Consider the following 18,332-nt stretch of genomic DNA (forward strand, 5'->3'; position numbering starts at 1 on the left):
GTTCCCCTCCCCCCTCCCTCCTCATACATCCCATTTTAAAAAAATGGTAGAAAACAACTCTTATGGGGGTGTGGTGTTTAATGTTCAGTTAGCCTATTAAGTAGGCACAGTACTAATTTGGTCAAGTTGGTCAAGCCCAACCATTTTGAGCTGGATTGGCTAATATATAAAACTTGTGTTTTTGTCAAAGCCACAAGACTTTCTAAATGGTTGAGTTCACCTGTGCCTTCCTAATTCCCCAATTGCTTGTTTGTTGGAGGCTTCTAAGAGATTGAAATTTAATTGTTCTGTGGAATTTTAACCTTCCTTAATTTCTCACATTCTAAAAACCCATTGTTCAGTAGTACTTGTTGTTTTATCTTGAAGCTTGCAACATTCTTAACTTTTTAGGATTTCTCACAGGTATGAGCACAAGGGAGTTGAGACTAATCTCTGTACCATCAAGCTATCCTCCTAGGACTTTTTGGTTTTCTCTCCAAAAGTCTGGGCTGCTGCCTAGAACTTGCATTCAACAATGAGCACTTCTAAGTCTAAGTTTCAAGAAAAAAGAAAGTGGGTTGTTGTTGCCCATTACATAGATTGTATCCTGCAATTCAGTTTTGTAACTAGTCACGTTGTCTGTAAATTTCATGGTGTCATCTATTCTGTACTTTATTGTACTCCTCAAAATCCATTAAAAAGGCACTGTCCTTTTTTGGGGGGACTTTGGCATAAATGGAAGCAAGCCATTGACCTTTTACTGATGAGGTGCATGCCTCTGTTAATAAATGTCATTTTGCTCAGAGAATTACCTCAGTTTATTCTTTTGTTAAATTTTACTTGTGACAAATTGATGTTTGCACACATTTGGTGTATAAAATTTGATTGCAAGAATTGGTAAATATAAGTTTAATTAGTGTTCTCAGCAATAGAGATACAAAAAGACAAAATGATAGTCTTGTTCTTGTTAATTTCTTCATTCCTCATTATCTTCCCCCATTAGAATATAAGCTGTTTGAGGGCAGATATTGTTTTCCTTTTGCTAGTATTAGAATCTCATTGCTTAAATACTTAGAAATGATTAGTAGAATTGTGTATAGAATAATTTTACACACACACACACACCACAGTGTCTAACAGTAGCCATCTCTAGAGTAGGGAGGGGAAGAAAAAAAGAAATTTATGTGATGATTTTGTTGTTTATTTGAAAAGAATAGCGGTTTTGTAGTTTCATATACACTCATTTTTCTTGTACTATATTAGAGAAGTGCTTGTTTTATTCCATAAACTAAAAATAAAATTTAAAAAATACTTGGTTGAAAAACCTCTGAACTAGATGTTATGAATTGTATTTCTCTTTTCCTTAAAGTGAGAGTCCTACAAAGAGCTTAATTTTTAAAATACATTACAATATAGGATCACAGACTTGACGCTGGAAAGAAGCTCTTACTTAAAAACCACTTACTCCGACCTCCTTATATTAGAGATGAAGAAGCTTAGATCCAGAAAGGTTAAATCACTTGTTCAAGATCACACAGCTAGTTAAGTAAGCTAAGTGAATAGGAAAACTGACTTTAAATTCAGTTCTATTGATTTCAAGTTGTTCATGCCACTGTCTTCCACTGTGTGCAGTATCATGTAAGAGGAATAAAGGTCTCTATTTTTGAAGTATATAGAAATTGAAATTTTGAGTTTTTGTTTTGTTTTGTTTTTGCTGAGGTGATTTGGGTTAAATGACTTGCCCAGGATCATACAGCTAGGACGTGTTAAGTATCTGAGACTACATTTGAACTCAGGTCCTCCTGACTTTAGGGTTGGTGCTTTATCTTCTGTGCTACCTGGCTGCCCCTGACTAATTTTTTTAATATGTATATTTTTAAATTTTATTTTAGTTTTTATTTTTTAACACACATTGCTTTATGAATCATGTTGGGAAGAAAAATCAGAGCAAAAGGGAAAAACCATAGAAGAGGGAAGAAAAAAAACAAAAAAGAAGTGAACATAGCATGTAGATTTATATTCGGCCTCCTTAGTTCTTTTTCTGGATGCAGATGGCATTTTCTGTCCAAAGTCTTTTGGGATTACTTTAGATCACTGAACCTCACTGAAAAGAAACCAAGTCTTTCATAGTTGATTTTCGCGTTCTTGCTATTATTGTGTACAATGTATTTCTGGTTCTGCTTGTTTTGCTCAGCATCAGTTCATATAAATCTTTCCAGAGCTTTCTAAAATCAGCTTGTTCATTTTTTATAGAACAATAATTTTCCATTATCTTTATATACTATTGTTATACTATTTTAATGTCATTTTTGAGGTTGTTTAAAGATTATAATTCGCCAGAATGTCACCTTAAGCCCTTTGAGCACATTTATTTAGCCTTGCATTCTTATCTCTTATTTCTCAACTCTGCCAATAGATATTTAGTAATGTTTGCTGATAAGAAGATGCCAAGGGAACAGAGTACAACAGAGGTGGGTTATAGTTAGATGATACTGGAAAGTGCTCAGTTCGGTTTTATGTGTTGTCTGTTCAGGAAAGTTTTGTGCTTAGAAGAAGGTGCTTGTTTTGATTTGTTTGACTATTCTGATAGGTTAAACATGGTGTGAAATTTATCAGGCAAGTGAAATCAATAAGGATAAGATTTGTACTTAGTTTTTTTTTTTTTTTAAACAGAAAGTTGAACTGGTTCTTCAGAATCTGCCAGGTCTTACATGATGGATTAGAATTCAGGTGTCCTCAAATTTTTTAAATAGGGGGCCAGTTCATTGTCCCTCAGACTGTTGGAGGGCTGGACTATAGTAAAAACAAAAACTTTCTTTTGTGGGCCTTTAAATAAAGAAACTTCATAGCCCTGGGTGAGGGGCTGCCGCATTTGGCCCGTGGCTGTAGTTTGAGGACCCCTTGATTAGATTATCTGTTAGTGTGAGATCTTATAGTTGCTTTTGTAGGAAAACAGTTGTTCTTGTTTCAATAATGTGTGACTGTGACCTCCATTTGGGATTTTCTTGGCCCATTTTCCAGATGAGGGATCTGAGGCAAACACAGGATCGCACAACTAATAAGTGTCAGAGTTCTAATTTGAACTCAGGGAGATAAATCTTTCTTTTAGAATTTCAAGTTTAGTGTTTGACTGGGGGTTTTTAATTTGTTCCTTTTCTAGCATTTTTAATTGCAAACCCAATTCATTGACCTTCTCTTTCTCTATTTTATACAAATAGGCCTCTAGAGATATGAAATTTCCCCTTATTACCGCTTTGGCTGCATCCCATACATTTTGGTATGATGTCTCATTATTATCGTTTTCTTGGGTGAAGTTATTAATTATGTCTATGATTTGCTGTTTTACCCAATCATTCTTTAGTATGAGATTATTTAGTTTCCAATTATTTTTTGGTCTACTTCCCCCTGCTTTTTTGTTGAATGTAATTTTCATTGCATCGTGGTCTGAAAAGGATGCATTTACTATTTCTGCCTTACTACATTTGAGTTTGAGGTTTTTATGTCCTAATATATGGTCAATTTTTGTATAGGTTCCATGAACTGCTGAAAAGAAAGTGTATTCCTTTCTGTCTCCATTACATTTTCTCCAGAGATCTATCATATCTAGCTTTTCTAGTATTCTGTTTACCTCTTTGACTTCTTTCTTATTTATTTTGTGGTTTGATTTATCTAATTCTGAGAGTGCAAGGTTAAGATCTCCCACTATTATAGTTTTACTGTCTATTTCTTCTTGCAGCTCTCTTAGTTTCTCTTTTAAGAATTTAGATGCTACCCCACTTGGTACATATATGTTTAATATAGACAGTGCTTCATTATCCATGCTACCCTTTAGCAAGATATAGTGTCCTTCCTTATCTCTTTTAATTAGGTCAATTTTTGCTTTAGCTTGATCTGAGATCAGGATGGCTACCCCTGCTTTTTTGACTTCACCTGAAGCATAGTAGATTTTGCTCCAACCTTTTACCTTTAACCTGCATGTATCTCCCCGCTTCAGGTGTGTTTCCTGTAAACAACATATTGTAGGATTCTGGCTTTTAATCCATTCTGCTAACCGCTTCCTCTTTATGGGGGAGTTTACCCCGTTCACGTTTATGGTTAGAATGACCAATTCTGTATTACTTGCCATCTTGTTAACCCCGGTTTATGCTTTCCTCCCTTCTTTCCCCTTTCCCCCCCCTCCAAGTATTAAGCTTGTGAGCACCCCTTGCTTCTCACAGCCCTCCCTTTTTAGTGTCCCTCCCCCCGCCTTAGAGTTCCTCCCCCTATCTTACCCCTTTCCCTCCCAGTTCCTGTATTCCCTTCCTCTTAGCTTATTCCTTCCCTTTCCACTTTTCCCTTCTCACTTTTCAATGAGGTGGGAGAAGTTTTACCATAGATTGAATATGTCTTAAGATTTTTCACTTAAAGCCAATTCTGAAGGCAGTAAGATACCCACTATATTCATCCCCCTCCATTCTTTCTCTCAGATATAATAGGTTTCCTATGCCTCTTCATGAGATGTACTACCCCCACTTTACCCTTTTTCTGGTACAATGTCCTTTCCACATCAATTTCTAGAACAAGGTATACATGTATTCTTTATACATCTATATAGTCAAAATATAGTTCCCAAGATTAATCTTTACCTTTTTAGATTTCTCTTGAGTTCTATATTTGTAGATCAAACTTCCACCATGGCATGTTGGCTGCCCCCAAGCAAAAGGAAGGTAGGGAAATGGACTCTACTATAATTTTGGTTTATTGAATACACAAGCTTAATTTAATTCTAAAGAAATTCAGATTTTTTCTTTAAAGCAGATTGTTAAACTTTTTTTTTTTTAATGTTGTGGACCTTTTTAGTAATCTGGAAAAATGTATGGATCCATGGATCTTTTTATTCCCTCCAGTCTTTCTGTTCAGTTCTTTTTGAACAGGTTTCCTCATGTACCCCACCAGAGTTCTTGTTTCATTTTTTGTATTTTGTTTCATTCATTGTATCCTATCATCTTAGTAAAACTTACAATATTAAGTTAGTTTCTTGTTATTATTATCCATAACTAATAGATTTTTTTTTAATTATTGGCCCCCTTATTGGATTTAGTGCCTGTCTTGCTTGATATTTTATTGGTTCTTTCCATGTTATATTGGTAAATACACACACACACACACACACGTATATGTATCACCTCTCTTTTCAATTTAAAGTTCTACTGACTAGATTTGCAAAATTCCAGGCAAAGATAATTTTATAGTTTTAGTTGAACTTCATCCCTGGTTAAGTATCATATGCTTTTATCTTTGTTCCAGAAATATTCTAAGCTGTGCTATTTTTATTTGTTTCATCATGTGTTTATTGCTGCCCTTTTAATATATCACTTTCAGTTCTTAATATATCCCAATGGGGTGGAGAAGTTCAGCAGAACCAACCAGTTTATCAACTCTGTGTGGAAAATAGGTATTGATCTTTTTTTTTTTAATTAAAGCTTTTTATTTTTCAAAACATGTGGACAATTTTTCAGCATTAGCCCTCGCAAAACCTTGTGTTTCAATTTTCTCCCTCTTCCTCCACATGGCAAATAGTCTAATACATGTTAAACATAGTAGAAATATATGTTAAATCCAATATATGCATATGTATTTATACAGTTATCGTGCCACGCAAGAAAAATCAAATCAAATCAAACCATTAAAAAAAGAGAGAAACAAAATAAAATGCAAGCAAACAACAAAAAGAGTGAAAATGCCATGTTATGAACCACACTCAGTTCCCACAGTTCTCTTGTGGTGTAGAGGATTCTCTTTATCACTGAACAATTAGAACTAGTTTGAATCATCTCATTGTTGAAGAGAGCCATGTCCGTCAGACTTGATCATCGTATAATCTTATTGCTGTGTATAAATGATCTCCTAGTTCTGCTCATTTCACTTAGCAGCAGTTCATGTCAGTCTCTCCAGGCCTTTCTGAAATCATTGATAGGTATTGATCTTATTGATAACTGGAAAGTTTTAAAAAGGAGTGGTTTTGGAAGGGAAAGAGAATTGTTTTAGATATATCAAATTTGAGGTGCCTATATGATATCCATCTAAAAGTAGTTCATTAGACAAACTGATATGGTGCTGGAGCTTAGGAAAGAGAGAAGGATTAATTATATAGGTCTGGCAATTAATGGCTTAGAAATGATCATTAAGTCCATAGATTTTTATTTCTTCCTCTTTTTTTTTCTTTCCATTTGGGAGGATAGGAAGGAGAAGAGATCCCTAGTTGTGTCATCTCCCTCATCCCCACCCTCACCCCCACCTATGCCCCACATAGAAAAGAGGCTCATTGAAGCATTTTCTAAAATGGATAAAGAACCTGAGGGAATCCCATAGGCAATCAGGATAGTTTTTGAAGTAAGATGCAATAGAGATTTATAATTCCATGTATAGTTCTCTTTTTTCTGTTATGTTCGTGTATTTGTAAATGTTTATTTTATTGGGGCTTTAAGTTCAAAATAAAAATAAAATAAATGGAATGGAAGTCCATTTTGTTTACATTAGAGGAAATTTATCTCATGCTTCTTGCTGCTGTCATCATAATCTGCTTCTAGTTAGTGGCTCCTTCTATAGATTGCTTGGTGCTCGAACCCAACAGCCAAAGTCCACTAGGAGAAAACTAGAAAGTCAGTTTGGTAAACTCATTATATCATCTTATAGACAGCTTTACCTCAGTTAACTTCAACCTTCTTCTCCTTAATTATACCTCACAAAGTCTTTTTCTGTGACTCTTATAGGCGGGGCTTGATGACTTGGTGATATAAGTGATGTTTCAATAGTAAGCTGTTCACAGAGCATTTGGGGTATTTTTTGTTAAATTAACATTTTCAATGAAAAAAACCCTGATAAGAGACTGAATGAAGACCTGAATTAGAGGAGTGGCTCTGTGAGTAGAGAGAAGAGATAAATGCAAGAGTTCACTTATGGAGGCAAAGGACAAGCTTAGCAGCTGATTGGGTGAAATATTGAAGGAGAGGGAAGAAGTCAAGTATGAGATAGCACACTTGGGGTGCAGGAAAGTGGTATCCTCAACACAAATCAAGAAGCTTGATGGGGCAGTAAGTTCAAAATGAATAATAAAATTAGTTCTTTTAATATATCCAAAATAGAACATGCAGGCAGAGAAACAATTTGGAGAAAGATTAGAGCTATATTTGAAAGTCATCTAACCATTAGAAATGACCTGGTGGGAAAATGGATTATATGAGTTCAAGTCCCCACATTTCTACTTATAGATTGACACTCATTCGCTGTCTCTTGTTTTAAATTAAAAATTAAATTTAAATTAAAAATAAAATAAATTTTTCAAAGAAGAATTTATAGTCACAGAAGAGATGCTTTGGGGGGACATCTCCACTTAGAAGCTGTACATAGGTAATTTCCCCACAAAAGAGACTAAGAAAGAATATATTATGTAGGAGAAAAAATTCAGGAGAGTATAGATATACTGAAGAAGAGTCTAAATTTACCATTTACCATGACTTTAAAAAAATAAGTGTGTTTTAATGGATAAAATTGTTGATGTAATTTAAGGAGTATCTGCTTTGATTAAAATTTTTTTTAAAAAAGATTCCTGGGTAAGGTTACAAAGATAGCATCATCATTCATTTTGTCATTCATTGCGTCATTCAAAGGCAAGCCAATAAGACAACTGTACAACATGCTACAGAATGTCATTGATATCATTAATTTATTAAAACAGGCTTTTAAATTGTTGATTCTTTATAGTTTCTTATAATAAAATAGTGAGTGACTAAATATTTTGTATCAAATAGAAACTTCCTGTCTATTTTATAGTTTAATACTTTAAAGAATTGTCAGATTTTAAAATTATAATTGTAATATTGTTAATATATTTTTATATGTAATTATATATTTTCTTTAACAAAATTAAGTTAAAACGATATCCCGTGACTGTCAGTCATGGTATCTAGCAGATGTTTTTGAAAGCATAAACATAATTAGTCTTTTCAGGATAAAGGTAATGTTTTAATGACCAATGAGAAAGTACAATGATCCTCTGATAAGAATCATCAGACAAGACATATAAAACAGGGAGAGGCATAGTCACCAAAGGTAATTCACCATAGAGTCAGTTAAGAATCCTGTTCAAAGTGGGATCACAAGGTACTCTTATGTGCAGGTGTCATACTCTGATTATAGTATCTTCTGGAAGAGATCTGTAATCATTCAAAGGATCAAAACAGACATACACAGAAAAGACCAAGTGGATAAAGCATTGCCTAGATTTCAGCTCATTCGAAGGAACACCCTCTGGACCACACACACACACACAGAGAGATATTTCTATATCTGCATTATCTATAGATACATATCTATGTATCTATAGCTCCCTCCCTCCTTCCTTTCCTTTCTCCCTCTCTCTCCATTTCTGAGCAAAAACCACCCAGAGGAAAATCACGAGAGGGGGATAGACAGGTGGGGGCCAGACATGGACTAAGAAAAGATACATAGTACTCCAGTGTGTATGGACAAGAGACACATATAGATGCCAGACCTGTTTATAAATGGGCAGAGCAGGACAAAAGTTTCCTTTCTCAGTGCTGGAGGTCTCAAGCCAAGCCTTGATTCTGAGCCTGCAGTAATGGAAGAAATTTTTTCTTCCCATCCATGAGGCCATTCTCTGCCTCAATTTTTAGGTAGCCTCAGCCAAACTGAGAGCTGTTGTTGAAGCCTTTTTAAGCTCGGAGGAAAAAAGTGAGGCTGGTAACTTTGCACAGCCCTCCCCCATTTAAATCCAACTCATTTGTCTATCATGGCATCTTTTGAAAGAACAGCAACACAGACTTAGAGTTTGTAATACATTCCTTGATTCTCCTCTCCCCAACAACAACCATCAGCACAGTTTTACTATGCTTTTTATTTACATTCATCCACATACTGTCTGTCTGCCATAAGACCCCTTCTTCCCTCAACTCTTACCTTTCCCTCCTGCTTCCATCCATCTTCAATTCCATTGTTATTTTGATTTTCCTAAAGCACAGGTCTGACCATATCAGTAAACTCCAGTGTTTTCCTCTGATCTTCAAAACCATTCCAACCATGCTCTTATCTTCTTACATACTGCTCACATACAATATCATCCACCGCCCTCTTTTTCTCACCTTAAACACTTGGGTATTCCCTACACCTGGGCTGTCCTCTCATCTCATTCCCTTTGCATCACTGGCTTTTGTTCCTTTTCTTCCAAACACAGCTCTATTAGCACCTTCTTTAGGAGGCTTTTCTTTATATCTCAAAGTGAGATATAGACCTTGTATTTACTTTATTTACTGGGATCTTTCCCATTTTTTTCCCCTGGTTTTTGTACCCTCTGTATCTGGTGTCTACTCTATAACTATTGAATTGAACTAGAGAGTTGAATGTGAAAGATTTTATCTGCAAGAAAGCTTGAGATCTCTGGCAGCTTGTCAGGTGGAAAGAATACACTATTTTGTTCGAAGAGGTAGAAAGAGAGACCTCAGATAACTAAGCGGGAGATGAACCTTCCTTTAAGCTAGTTTTCCTTTAATTATCCTTCATTCTTCTCCCCTTCCCTTCTATACATACAAATTGTAGGTGTGTATGGATATGTATTCTTCTAATTCAGATGAGAGTAAGGTTGAAGTGTCAGCTATTTCCCCAAACTCACTCTCCTCCATTCCCACTTTTTCCCCCTTTTACGAGTAAGATATTACGGAGTCACTTTAAGAGTAAGATATTACAGAGTCACTTCCAGGACTTTTTCTTATTAGATTGATTCTCTGTGATGATCGGGCACAGAGTCACATGCTTTATCATTACCCTGTATAAAGTATAATCCTTGTTTATTTTGCTATTTATCATTGTTTATTCATCTTTGCTCATTCACATTTACTAGTTTATATTTCCTTAACCCTCCTGTATTTGAATTTCATAGTCCTCTATTTCATAAAAGGTTTATTTTTTCCTCAGTAATTTTTAGTTGTAAATTCATAGCCTTTGCTTTCCAGGATATTATGTTCTAAATTTTCTGCTGCTTTATAGGGGTGGCTTGTGTGGGTCTGATTTTTGACTCTTCAGTACTTGAATTCTTTCTACTTTCAGCCTTTTTTCTTTGCTCTGACAGTTTTGGGTTTTGATTATAATGTTCCTGGGAATTTTCACTTTGATGTTTCAGTAAGTGAATGATATATTTTTTTCTATTTCTACTTTCTCCTCTAGTTCTAAGACTCTGGGGGATCTTTCTTTTTCAATATCTTGGACTAGGATGTTGTCTCAGCTTTTTTACCTTCTTTTTTGTTCATAGCTTTCAGATACTCTTACTCATTCTAAAAATTGTATTCTATTTTCCAGGTTAGTTTTTAATGTGAGATGCCTTATATTCTATTTTCTCAATTTAATTTGTTTTAATATTTCTTTATTTCATAGAGTTATCAGCTCCGATTTGGTCCATTCTGATTTTTAGGAATGTGTTGGCTTGAACAGTTTGGTACCTTTTCCCAATTCGTCTTGCAGAGCTCTCATTTTCCAGTTTTTCTCCCTCATGTTCTCATAATTATAAACATTTTTAAACTCTTCAGAAACAATTTAGTTTCATTTCTGCCAGGAATGCTAGTTGAGCTTGTGCTCATGCTCTGTAATTCTCTGAGGCTGTATTTGTGGCTGGTTAGGAGTCATTCTTCCAGGCTACTTTTTGAATTAGATTGTCAATTTCTTGAGGGTAGTTTGTCTTTTTTGTATCTTTAGCATTTAACATAGTGCCTAGCAACATAGTAGGCACTTAATGAGTGCTTATTAACAACTGATTTTTAAAAATTATAACTTTTTATTGACAGAGCCCATGCCTGGGTAATTTTTTACAACATTATCCCTTGCATTCACTTCTGTTCTGACTTTTCCCCTCCCTCCCTCCGTCCCCTCCCCCAGATGGCAAGCAGTCCTATTTGTAATAACTGATTTTGAATTTGTTATTAAGCCTGGGCTCTGCCAAACTCGAAGAGGAAGTCTCTGTTAATCCAGAATCTTAGGATCAGCCTGGGGAACCCACAAACTTTCATTGTTCTCATATTGGTATGATCCAAGGCAAAATTTGCTTGCTGTATATCCCTATGTTCTGAGTTTTGCAAGTTCCTGAATTTGGTCAGAACAAGGGTAGACACTGCTAGAGATTCGGCCCCTACGGGCTGGCCAGGGAGCTATACTGGTTTGGAACCACAGAAATTCCAACTTCCTTTTGGTCTGGACTTTGCGGCTTTGGTGCTTCCTCTGCAAGAAGCTGGAACTGAGACTCTGCTCTGTCCCTGGGGTCTATTTGCTCTACCCTTAATGATGTGTTGCCTTTGTCTTTCACCTGAACTTTGTTGGCTTTTCACAGTGCTGAATATGACATTGGCATAATTGTGTGCCTTTGCTCCTGCTTTATTGGCTCTACATAATAGTAGAGCCAATAAAGCAGGAGCAAAGGCCCAATAAAGCAGGAGTAAAGGCACATGATGATGTCAATATCATAAATTGTCCTTTGTATTTCACCTGAACTTTGTTGGCCTTTCACATTGCTGAGTATAGCATTGATATTGTCTTTGCTTCTGTATCATTTCTTATATGCATTTCCACAAATTTTTTACATTCAATATTTCCTTGGTTCTTCATTGATTCTAAAATTTAAATCTTAAAATTTTAAGTCTTCATTTACAATGTTTTTTCCCCCAGAAATTTCTCTATACATTGAATGCTTACATAGAACTTTTTTTTACAGTTTTTCCCCCCTGTATCATACAAGTTCTACCCCTACAATATTTTTTTCTCTTTGTCTCTTTCTCTCCACTTGTACAGCCACCACCCTAATTCTAGTTCTGATTGTCTCTCCCTTGGATTATTGAAATAGCATATCATTCTCCTTGACTCGTGTGTAATCTACCTTCCATAAGACTGACAGTATGATAATTTTAAAGCCCAGTTCTGACTATGTCAAGAATTTACAATGGATAATTTTTCCCTGTAGGATCAAATATAAATTCCTCTTTTTGCATTTAGAGCCCAAATTTCCACTTGGCTCTCACCTATCTTTTCATCCATTGTTTCTTGTACACAATAATCTTAAGACTTTATACAGACTGCTTCCTGTGTTTGGAATGCTCCCTTTTAACTGCCACTTCTAATTAGTTTGATGCCTTACTTATAAATATCGACAAACTTCTAAGTACATGTCTCTGAATAGAATGTAAATTATTTCACTTTTGTTTTTGGTCTCCCCTTATTATTAACCACATGAGAGCAACAAACAGGGTGGTGATTTTCAAATTTCATTGCCTGGGAAAGCCTTGTATACATATCCTCCAAAAGGTTGCATACATTTCATTCATTTCAGGTGGATTTTCGTGATAGTTCATATTTAGACTCCAGAGTTTTCAAATTATTTTTCCTTTGAGATCAGTATTATTTTCTTCATTTTGCAGAAAAAGAAATGGAAACTCTAAAGAGGTTAGGTGATTTGTGCAAGCTCAGACTTCAGGGGAAAAGCTTCTTGATCTCAGCTGTGCTGTATACTCTGCTTATTGAGATGCCTCCATAACCCTCAGTAAGGAATTGAAATATGGAAGGTCAGATGATGATAGATTGAGAGCTGGATAGGACTTTAGTGGCTCATATTTATACAGGAAGAAACTAATTTAGAGAGGTTAAGTGAATTGTTCAAGGTCACCCAGTTAATAATTGGCAAAGTTTTGAATTAAATCTAAGGCCTCTGAAGTTAAAATTGATTATTTTTTCCCACTGAGCTTTCTTAAAGTATTGTAGACTAAATAAAAATATATTTGTCAGCGAAAGCAAAAGTCTGTAGCCCCTGTAGATCTCCCAAATCTTATTATTTCTTTAGAGAACAAAAGAGTAATTAATTTTTGTAGTTGGGTGCAAGGTCAATTATTATCATCTGTTATTCCCTATTAGGTAAAATCTTTAGAACTTAGTTATTTGTTTTTAATTATGTAAATGGCAGTAGTCCTTTATGTGGTCACTCACATTTTGAAAGAGGGTACAGTGAATTGATTCATTGAAAACAGGTCTCTTTCACCAAAGTGAAATTTTGTTCATTTTATCTTATTTTTGGTACTTTTACTTGGTGGTTTTTTGATAAGATCGTGATTTTGGATACTTTTTCTTTTCAATCTAGAGAGAGACAAAGACTGAAAAATGTCAACAGATATTCAAGTCATGGTTCCGATGTCACAAACAAGCATGAATGGCCCAGATGAGAGGATTATATTAGGGACTCTTACAGAAATAAAAAAGCAACCAGAGACTGTGTTGAGTTTTCATAACATCTGCTATCAAGTGAAAGTGAAGACAGGCTTTATAGGATGTCGGAAGATCGTTAAAAAAGAAATTCTCAAGAATGTCAAGTAAGTCCATAAGCCCATGTTATTACATTTGAGGGCTGGTTACAAGCCACTTAGTTTTTCCTTGTTGTTACTTGATCACAACACTCCAATTTTATAATTTTGGCATTTTCTGTAATTGATCCCCATGTTTATAACTCTGTACTTCTTGATCTCCATCTTCTGGCTTTTCTGGTTTTCTTCAAGTGTCAGATAAATGATTACATATATATATATGTGTGTGTGTGTGTGTGTGTGTGTGTGTGTGTGTGTGTGTGTAATATTTACACATATGTCTGTATGCTCCTTGGGGGCATAACTCAAATTTATAACAAATCCAGTGATTTGTGTTCCATGGCTGGAAGTCTAATGAGCCTATTGAGCATTCAAATTGGGATTTTGTGTACCCAACTCCCATATCTGGGACCCCATCTATCACCCCAGCCATTTGTGTCCCTAGTAATTTCAGTAAGCATCCTTTCACAAATAAAAATGCCTATCAGCAACAACAAAAATACTGAAAAAAAAAAGATGTGCATGTAGCAACAGATGACTAGGCCAAATACTCAATAGCTACTTATTTAGGATATAATGCCCACATATTTTCAGATAGGAAACTGTAAGATCTTAGATCTACTGAATATTAGCCCTGATTTTTTCTGTAAGAGGAAAAACCACAGACTCAATAGTAAAAAAAAAACGGGTCCTTCAGGGCCTCCTGAGAGCACATACCTGACAGGATAAAACATCTTTAAGCTCAGTTTAACAATTCCACTTTATAGCCAGACTCGGGAAAAATCAGGTGGGTTCTTATTCAAAGGAACACCCCTGAGAAACTGAAATCAAAAGGATCCCTAAATGAAGGCCAAGGTTGTCTTTCCAACTCTTGCCCAGATACTAACTTCCACCTGTAACTAGTCAGGATCACATTCCTCTTGAGTAGCTTGTGGCATATTCCTTTCAGATGGTGGATTACTGGCTTGACGATCCATTAGGCAATCATCTGAATTTAAAACTCCAAATAATATCAGTTACAGTCCCAAAAGATTTATCTAAAATAGCAAATCTTACTAATCAACAAAGTTTTAAGGAATTTAGCTTTCAAGGTTCACATGTCCTAAATAAGGATTGATTATACTACTACTTAACATTGATAACAGTAAGATCCATCCTAGAAATTTCACAGCTTATCTTCATACTAAGTAGATGGGTTTTAAATTCAGCATTACACAAATCATTTTACTTTAAGATGCTCAATTATCAATCTATATCAAAACATGTTTAAAGGGACAAAGACAGAATACTATTCTCACAATCTCCCTAAACAATGGAAACAGCTTTAAAATGACTCAATACAACCAATTAAAACTCATATATTGTTCTAATTTTACATTAAAGAACCCTAACAGAATTACTAATTTCTTCATCATAAAAAAATTTTAATTCAACTTCATCCAGTCAAGGAGTCTCTAATAAACTTTTCTGAAAATATAAATATACAAATACAGTATCAGTATTGTTAAGGTTTCTCTAAGCACAATTAATCTTCCTCCCATCAAAAAATTCCTAATTGCAGTGTCAATTTTAGAGGGGCCCCACATTTCTAACATGTAGAGTATAATATTCGCTGGGCCACTGTAGCCAGATACGTGGGTCCAAATTTCTCCAATTCTTTTTTTCCCAGGATCCTAAGTCTGACAATTTCTTAAAGCCCTATGGACAGATTCAAAAGGGCATTTTATCAGCCATCTTAAAATTTAGGGCTGTGTGTGTGTATGTTTAAAATAGAACTCTGGTTCTGAAATTTTTGTGAGAATTACTCTTAATTAGGGAGTCCTAAAATTGTGAAATTGTTTATTCTGGTTTAAGATTTTGGAAATATATGCACTGATATTGAAGTACTGTTATTAGAAATTTAAGTCTTTATTAGATTTGATTAAAGAGGTCACATGTATATATCCTAAATATCGATGAAATATATTTAAGCTCATATATTTGGTTGCTAAATTGTATATTAGGTCATTTGTAATAATTATATCAGCTATGTGTTAACATTTTGTCAGCCCAGCTAGATAAGTGTTATAAATTTTTTTGAAATTTAGTGCAAAGCTATTTAGAAAATTAAAGCTTGTCTTGCTTGTTTTCTCTTTAACAAAAGTAAAAGCAAGAAAATTTGGTGGATAGAGATATGTGTAATTGCAGAACAAATTGTTATCTGAAAGATGTGTAATATGTCTAAAGATAAATAAGAAGGTATTGAGGAGGGTTCTCCAGAGGGAGGGAATCTGACTCCAAAATATTCAGATTATGTTTGAAATGACACCAGTTGGAATGGATGGAAGCTTTCCCCCTTGGGCTCTACTGCTATAAAAAGGATCTCAAAGATATTAGGGCACAGTGCAAACTCTAGAAGAATTCAGATCAGCCAGGTCCATCCCTAGCCAGGATAGATTTCACAACCCTGAGATATTTGGAAATCCCAGAAAAGGCAGGGTTTTGTTTTTTTTTTAAATTTCTCTCCCCTAAAAGCCTCAAGTTCTGGCCCTCAGAAGGCTTTTAATCCTGTAAATTAGACCTACTTAAAAATACTTATATCTTTGATATGTTTTCTGTACTAACTCAATAGATACTTAAAATTTATGATAATCTTTCAGGTTTTTAAAAATAATTTTTAATTACTATTTAGAAACAAATTTTTAAGTTAATGGAATCATTTTTATAATGAAAGTAGTGAACCAATGTTAACATTTCATTTTTTTTTAGTGGGATCATGAAGCCAGGCCTCAATGCCATTCTGGGACCCACAGGTGGTGGCAAATCTTCGTAAGTATTGAACTAGAAGAACACGTTTTTCTATGAGAGTATTCTTTTTTTAATATAAAAAAATTTAATATAAAAATATAATTTTTTCCCCATCTGTTAATTTAATATCTAGTTTGTGCTCAGTAGTATGCTAAAATTTTTGGAGTAGGGAAAACTAAGGCATTTGAAGCAAGTGATGTTGACTTCTCCTTTGAGAAACTTAGGAACAAAAGAAAGGAAAGAAGCTGGGTGATCACTGTCACTTAAATGCATTTTAAAACCAATCTGGGATAGAGGGCAAGTTTGTTAATGCACAGATTGTGAAGAGTTTGGTGTGGACAGTCCCATTGTTTGGAGGTCTAGTCTAATTTATAGCTTAGATATCAGTGTCAGATTTTAGAGATGCCAAGCAAATAGAAAACCTTAATTTGGAGAAATATTGATTTCTCATCCAATAAAATTATTATTTTTTAAAGAATATAGATCAGCCTTACATGAATTGATGCAGAGTAAAATGAACAGAATCAAGAAAACATTGTACATGGTAACAGCAATATTATATAATGATCTTCTCTGAATAACTCAGCAATGTAATGATCCAAGGCAGTTCTGAAGGTGCTGTATATCTCCAGAGGTATATAGCCTAAATGCAGATTAAAGATCATTTTTTTAGATCTGTTCCCTTTATATATATAATCTGTGTTTTCTTTCACAGCATGATTAAATGGAAATGTGTTTTGCTTGACTATAGTGTATATAACTTATTTCAAATTGCTTGCCTTCTCAGTGAAGAGGGGAGGAGGGAGAGGGGGAAAAATGTGGAACTCAAAATTTGAAAAAAAAATGGTTAAAATTGTTTTTATTTATAATTAGGAAAAGTAAAATACTAAATTAAAAAATACTCAGTGTTGTGCCACAGTTCTCTTCTAATTGTTCAGACTCAGTTTCCCTAAATTGTTCTGCCTCAGTTTCCCTAATTGGTCCTGTCTCAGTTTTCCTTATTGTTCTGTCTCAATCCCCATACTTGCAAACCATCTTCTCCTCCTTCCCCACCCCCCACTGGTTCATTAAGACATATAACTCAGGGCTATTTGCTCTTAAGGGTATAAACTGTCAATGTGTAAACTCAGAAAGGGGAACACAGTGTCTGGTGTCCAGCATTTTCTTAACTCCTAATTTGTTAGAATTTATGGTCCTACTCCCCTACTTGTCAGAACCAGATTTATGGCTCCTGCCTGGAGAGTCCCGCTCCCTAGAGTTTGGACTTCACCCCCCTGCCTTTGTTTAGCTACTGTGTATAAATATGCCATTGAAAACTCACATTGGATGCTGGCTGGATGCTGGATTCTAAGAAACGGTAGTCTCATTCAGCCCTGGGATCAAACCATGGATCCTAATTTGGTCCCAGTATATCTCTCCCATTCAAATAAAGCATTAAAAACTCTTTAATCTGTATCTTGCCTCAAGTTTCTCCAGTATTACAAGAGGTACCATTTCATACTTATCAAATTAGCTAATATGATATAAAAGGAAAATAACATTCTGGGGAAGATATGGGGGGAGCGGAGCGGGAAATAATGGCCATCAGCTCCAAGGTTTTTCAGGGAAGAATTAGAACAGTGGTTGTTGTATTTTGCTAGTGGGAGGAAGTTTTGTTTAGTTTTTTTAGCCTCAACCATTTTTTAAAATTTCCCCCAACTTAATAGTATCTTATTTTTTCCAGTTACATATAAAGACAGTTTACAACATTCACTTTTATAAGATTTTGAGTTTCAAATATTTTTCCCTCCTGACTTCTCCCTCCCCAAGATGCAAACAATCTGATATGTTATATATGTACAATCATATTAAACATTTACATGTTGGTCATGTTGCAAATGAAGAATCAGAACAAAAGGGAAAAACCATGAGAAAGAAAAAAACAACAAAAAATGCAGTTTCATTTCGTTTTATCATCATATTATTTTATATGCTTCATTTTGCATTCAGACTCCATAGTTTTTTTTTCCTCTGAATATGGACAGCATTTTCCATCGAGTCTTTTGGAATTGTCTTGGATCGTTGCATTGTTGATGAGAACTAAGTCTGTCAGAGTTGGTCCTAGCAGAATGTTGCTGTTATTGTTGTACAATATTCTCAGTATTATCTCACCTAAATCTTTGCAGGTTTTCCTGAAATCTA

The 18,332-nt window shown here is 34.9% G+C and overlaps 1 protein-coding gene across 3 annotated transcripts in view; it reads left to right on the forward strand.

Moving 5' to 3' along the window:
* Nucleotides 1-18,332, forward strand: part of ABCG2 (ATP binding cassette subfamily G member 2 (Junior blood group)) — a 73,857-nt gene that overhangs the window by 9,445 nt on the left and 46,080 nt on the right. For 2 of the 3 annotated variants that reach the window (XM_051967689.1, XM_051967692.1), the window contains 2 exons: nucleotides 13,145-13,373; nucleotides 16,113-16,172. In XM_051967689.1, coding sequence (XP_051823649.1) covers nucleotides 13,165-13,373; nucleotides 16,113-16,172 — 269 coding nt within the window. In that variant the 5' untranslated portion in view covers nucleotides 13,145-13,164. Of the gene's footprint in view, nucleotides 1-6,797; nucleotides 7,053-13,144; nucleotides 13,374-16,112; nucleotides 16,173-18,332 lie in introns of those variants that run through there. The other variant, XM_051967690.1, reaches the window with a different exon arrangement.

The sequence above is a fragment of the Antechinus flavipes genome, chromosome 6 (genome assembly GCF_016432865.1).
Source record: "Antechinus flavipes isolate AdamAnt ecotype Samford, QLD, Australia chromosome 6, AdamAnt_v2, whole genome shotgun sequence".
NCBI classification, from domain to species: domain Eukaryota; kingdom Metazoa; phylum Chordata; class Mammalia; order Dasyuromorphia; family Dasyuridae; genus Antechinus; species Antechinus flavipes.